The sequence below is a fragment of the Palaemon carinicauda genome, chromosome 20 (genome assembly GCF_036898095.1).
Source record: "Palaemon carinicauda isolate YSFRI2023 chromosome 20, ASM3689809v2, whole genome shotgun sequence".
In the NCBI taxonomy this organism is placed as follows: Eukaryota; Metazoa; Arthropoda; class Malacostraca; order Decapoda; family Palaemonidae; genus Palaemon; species Palaemon carinicauda.
The window spans coordinates 90,764,553-90,769,512 of NC_090744.1; the positions used below are offsets into that span (position 1 = coordinate 90,764,553).

Consider the following 4,960-nt stretch of genomic DNA (forward strand, 5'->3'; position numbering starts at 1 on the left):
TAGATAGATCTATAAGTACGATATTTTTGCATATAAAATGTAAAACTATCTAAATATATGACAGTGATGACTTTATTAATTACATTGACATGTGTAAAAGATTGCTAATTTATCTCATGTGTGTAGCAAATGTTACCAAAGCTTTTTCTGAATGCCGTTAGGATCTATTCTAATTGTACCGTACTAAAAAGAAGAAACGTTCTATGACATTTTGTCTTTAATATAAAAAGAGAAGGGTAGTTAAACAAGAACTGAACGCAGTCTAAAACTAGTGACAATAACAATTGTATCTCTCACTCCTCTCTATCGCTCTCTTTGTAGGTCCGAATCGAAAACCTCCTCAGCCATGCTTCAGAGAATGCTGCTCTTAGCGGCCTTTACTGCCTTTACTTCGGCGCTTCCTCCGCTTGAACGTAAGTAAACAAAGAGCTTCATAAAATATTTTTTTTTCTCTGTTCTGATCTATGCAATTGATTACTGTTGCTTATTATACACAATTAGTTTATCCTATCAACTCGTTTCTTCCAGCGTCGCCACTGTGTTCGGTAGCTATAGACGAACTGCAAAGGGCGTGGGAAAACATATTTCCTCGATTCTCCGCTTTCAAACATAATCTCGACGACCAAAGGTTAGATATGAACAACAAAATGATACGCAAATATCATTTTTGTTAACTTTATAGAGAGAGATATTACATAAGAAGATGTTTTCACACTTTATATACTATATGATATTTTCTTTCAAGTGACTTTCTTTATTTTCAGCTTTCCCTTCGACTTTGCCGAGATGGTATCTCATGGCTTTCACAATGTTGAGTGCTTCCATAACCTTGACAACCAGACGGTAGGAATAATTCGTCAAATATTTTCACTGAGTTAACTATTCAGATGTTATTTTTGAAGGAAGTTCAGCATTAGACGAATCATTCCAAGAGCTGTATTTGATCATATTCTTCCTTTCTTCTACTTGAAGAAACAATTCCTCTGCCCGCCTCTTCCCCCATCATCTTTTTGTACCTCTTCCCAATTACATATATCCTCTGAGGCTTCTAATTTCGTTCTCTGTGTCTATGAATATTTCCTGATCCCCGCAGGTACAGCTGACTCTCGTAGGAACGAATGGTATCCCCGCCGACCCTTCCAATGACGGCGCACTTGTAAAAGGAATTGAATCTTCAAAATCAGCATCTATGTGAGTCTCTTAAAAATTGATTTTACTCATACATCACATATCACTTCTTTTAGATTTTAAACTTTAATTTATATGAAAATTACTCTAATGTCGATAACTATGGTTTTTTTTTTTTTTTTTTTTTTTTTTTTTTTTTTTTTTTTTTTTTTTTTTTTTTAATATTGAACCTAATTTATATGAAAATCACTCCAATGTTGATAACCATGTTTTATTTTTATTTTCTTTTTTTTTTTTTCTATTTTTTTTTTAGATATTGAACTTTAATATATATGAAAATTACTTCAATGTCGATAACCATGTTTTTTTTTTTTTTTTTTTTTTTTTTTTTTTTTTTTTTTTTTACTGGCAGATTGCAGGGATATGACTATGTCATTGACTTGAATACCCACTACGATCTCTACACGCCGAATTCCTACTCTTTCTGCATCACCGATATGCTTCTCAATATTATCCCAGATATTGGGGTAAGGTTGCTCCTGGTTATTTTTATTTTTTTTTTTTTTTTACACCTGTTAAGTTATCATTTGTGCGTTTTGGAAGAAGTAATTGAAGTGAAAAGAAATCCTAATTCAAACTAAACATTCTATGAGGCATTGGACAATATAGGGGCATGTTATACAGGGGATATTTTTTTTTTTTTTCTATCCAGCTAATTGTTATCTTTCCTCTTAGGGCAATTATTATATCTATGGTGAACTGCGTCGGGAGCTGAAAAAGCAAACACAAGTGTTGGAGAAAGGTGCGAAAAGTTACTTTCCTGTGTTTGCCAAAGAGTTTACCATTCTACTCAACGAGGGACTTTGTAAACCACATAACGCTTCTCCGGCTCCAACGACCGACACAACGTCGTCAACATCTTCAACGGAGGAGCCACAGGAAGGGCTGCTGGGATCTGGGTGCTGCGGGATCTCACATTCCAGCTTGTTGTTTGACTGCTGCCGGAATCAGAGCCTGAGAAACTTCGCCTATCAACCTGAAGTCCCAATGGATAGGGACTGTTGCCAGAACTTCTCCAGACGTCCATTTGTAGTTGTGTAAAGAAGAATAAGGAAATTCTTAAGGTGATGATATTAAGGATATTCAAGTCCTTAGCAATTGTTCATTAGACGTTCTTGTTGTCTTTTTCTCATTTAAATTTCTTGAGCTAAATTTACTATAAAAATTTGTTTAATTTCTGCCTCTTTTTTTATATCTTAAAACCAAACAAACACGTTTTTTTTTTCTCTTGAAGAACCAAAATACGCAATTCTAAGGAACCAAAGTACTTCCATGCGATTGTTCTTCATATCAATATTATCAAATAAAGTATCACGATTAGTGTGTTGAGGTGTTAATATGCTTATTACTCTGAATTCCTAAATAACGGGTGAAAGTTAAAGCTATCAAAAATATTGTTTTACATAAATATGTTTATAAATACTTTATTGGATAAAACTGCTTATTGCAATACAGTGCAAATTTCAATTATTTTATCTGTTACACTCTATTATTCTGTGATTTATTTTATCTTTGATTAGTACTTAACAATTGAGAAGTTAAAACACACATATACACACGCAGATACATACCTAAACACACACACACACACACATACATATATATATATATATATATATATATATATATATATATATATATATATATATATATATATATATAAGTACATTTCCCTTATCTCTATTGTCGTTAAAATGTAAGAAATCCCTTCCTTTGTTGGACATTCTAATTCCTGATGACGGAAGACTTTTAAATGAGCTCTCTGAAGCATTTTTGAAGTAAATATTTGCTCTGTGTTTTCCTCCTCTATGCTAAATACCTGGCATCTTCATTCGTCTTCATTTATTGTTGTAGCATCACTCTAAAAGTTTTACTCGTCAAGCTTAGTCTTGATTGTTACAATAGCCTCTCTTGCTCTAAATACCTCTATTTATCCGAGTGTACCCTTACCTTCCATGAATCTCAACTTCGTCATCTTGTTTAGATATATACCAGAATTCTTGACTCTTTCGTTGATCATATTATCGTTTATTTCCTTTTTAATTTCTTCTTTAGCAATCCTTTTTATTTGTCTACATTTATAAAATAGAGTTAATGTATTGGATGTCTATCTTCTTGACTAGATGTGATGCGAATTATCTCTACATTCCCCCTACAAAATAGAAAAAGTCCTTGCTCCTCTCATCTCCTTTGAAATTATCTAAATCATGGATGAATGAAAATCTCAGTAGATATTTTGCTAAAGATAGTTGTCTATTATAAAACGGAAAACATTAGCATCCGTCTCTTATCTTTGAGCTAATAATTATAAATTACTACTGGTTGCATTAAATTTTATTTCTTTTTTGTATTTATACATTGTTCTCGTCCACAATGGTTTTACAAGTATCTGGTCGTGCTTCTTCTAAGTTGTGATAACTTACTGGAAACGTCCCTACCTGGTAATCAATTGATTGGGAGTTCGAAACTCTCTCAGGTTCAATAGTTTCATGTAGTATCTGCAACACCACTATCCTTTTGAGGTATACAGGGGACTTGGAGGAGTCTATAGGTTTATCTGCTGAGTCATCATCAGACATTACCTGGACCTCCTTGGTCCTAGCTTGAGGGACAGGGGTGTTGGGCACTGATCGTATACATATTTAGTCCGTCCTCGAACATTGTCCTGTCCCTTGCCTCTGCCCTTCATGAGCAACCTATAAACCTTCAAACTCTTATCATCATTTTCATTCTAGTAAATGAATTATAACTAATATTCCACATATGATCGGCATTCTTTTTCCTTTTTCCGAAAATGCTGCATTTATTAGTAGGGTTCCATAAACTGCCTTTACATCAACAGTAAAGTTATAATAAAAGGATTCAAATTAGGATATGATGTATTCGGCTTTGTTTATTACATCCTTTATGATAATGCATACAAAATGAGAGGTTTATCCGGTGAGCAACACTTTACAGAGACTCAAGGAAAGAATTGACCCTCCCTGGATCCTCCACGCTCAGCCAGAACCTTGAACATGAACTGTTGTTGGCCCTGGCATTCCCAGGATCACAGGGAAATCCTTTATCAATTAGAAGAATTTACATACACACATTTTATTTAGAGGCGAGAAATAGTTTGAGAACATCAGTTTCACAATGAAATACACAGACTGTGTCACACACACACACACACACACACACACACACACATATATATATATATATATATATATATATATATATATATACTGACAGGACTATTTTGTAAAATGTGGCATGGTAAGGCAAAACCTGATGAAGGAGAACTAGGAGAGATTTTCAAAATGGCCAAAAAAAGAAAAGAAAAAAAAAAGATCTAACTAATTGCAATAATTACAGAGGTATCACACTTACGTAAGTTGTCATTAAAACATATAGTATGCTTATTCTTAAGAAAAAAGAGAGAAAGATAGATAGAAAGCTGAGAGATGAACAAGTAGGATTTTGATGGCATTTGGGGACTATGAAAAAGCCTTTGATAGTGTGCACCGGCCAATTTTGAGAAGAGTGTTGCGTTATTTCAGAGTTCTTCTTAAAAATGTAAATTTAATTAAGTCTGTTCATGCGCTTAGCAAGTGCAAATTTAAAGTTAATAGAGTCCTATCAAATAAATTTTCAATGAACAGTGGACTACTCCAAGGGAATGTGTTGTCACCTATGTTGTTTATCCTCCTCTTGGAATTTGTCATGCATAGAACACTTGGGGATGGCGGAGAAGGATTGTACTGGATTGGTAATAGGAAATTAGGGG

The 4,960-nt window shown here is 33.8% G+C and overlaps 1 protein-coding gene across 1 annotated transcript; it reads left to right on the top strand.

Annotated features, from left to right (window-relative positions):
• The first annotated feature begins 255 nt into the window (after positions 1-255).
• On the top strand, positions 256-2,525 carry LOC137659529 (uncharacterized). The gene is made up of 6 exons (XM_068394398.1): positions 256-413; positions 529-628; positions 765-843; positions 1,094-1,191; positions 1,541-1,655; positions 1,864-2,525. Exons 1-6 carry the CDS (start codon positions 347-349, stop codon positions 2,227-2,229), a joined length of 825 nt encoding a protein of 274 aa, XP_068250499.1. The 5' UTR covers positions 256-346; the 3' UTR covers positions 2,230-2,525.
• Positions 2,526-4,960: the final 2,435 nt, after the last annotated feature.

Coding starts and splice junctions, on each gene's coding strand:
- LOC137659529 (XM_068394398.1), top strand. CDS start 347: ATGCTTCAGAGAATGCTGCTCTTAGCGGCCTTTACTGCCTTTACTTCG. Junction 1,192..1,540: donor TCTTCAAAATCAGCATCTAT/GTGAGTCTCTTA, acceptor TTTTACTGGCAG/ATTGCAGGGATATGACTATG. Junction 1,656..1,863: donor ATATTATCCCAGATATTGGG/GTAAGGTTGCTC, acceptor CTTTCCTCTTAG/GGCAATTATTATATCTATGG.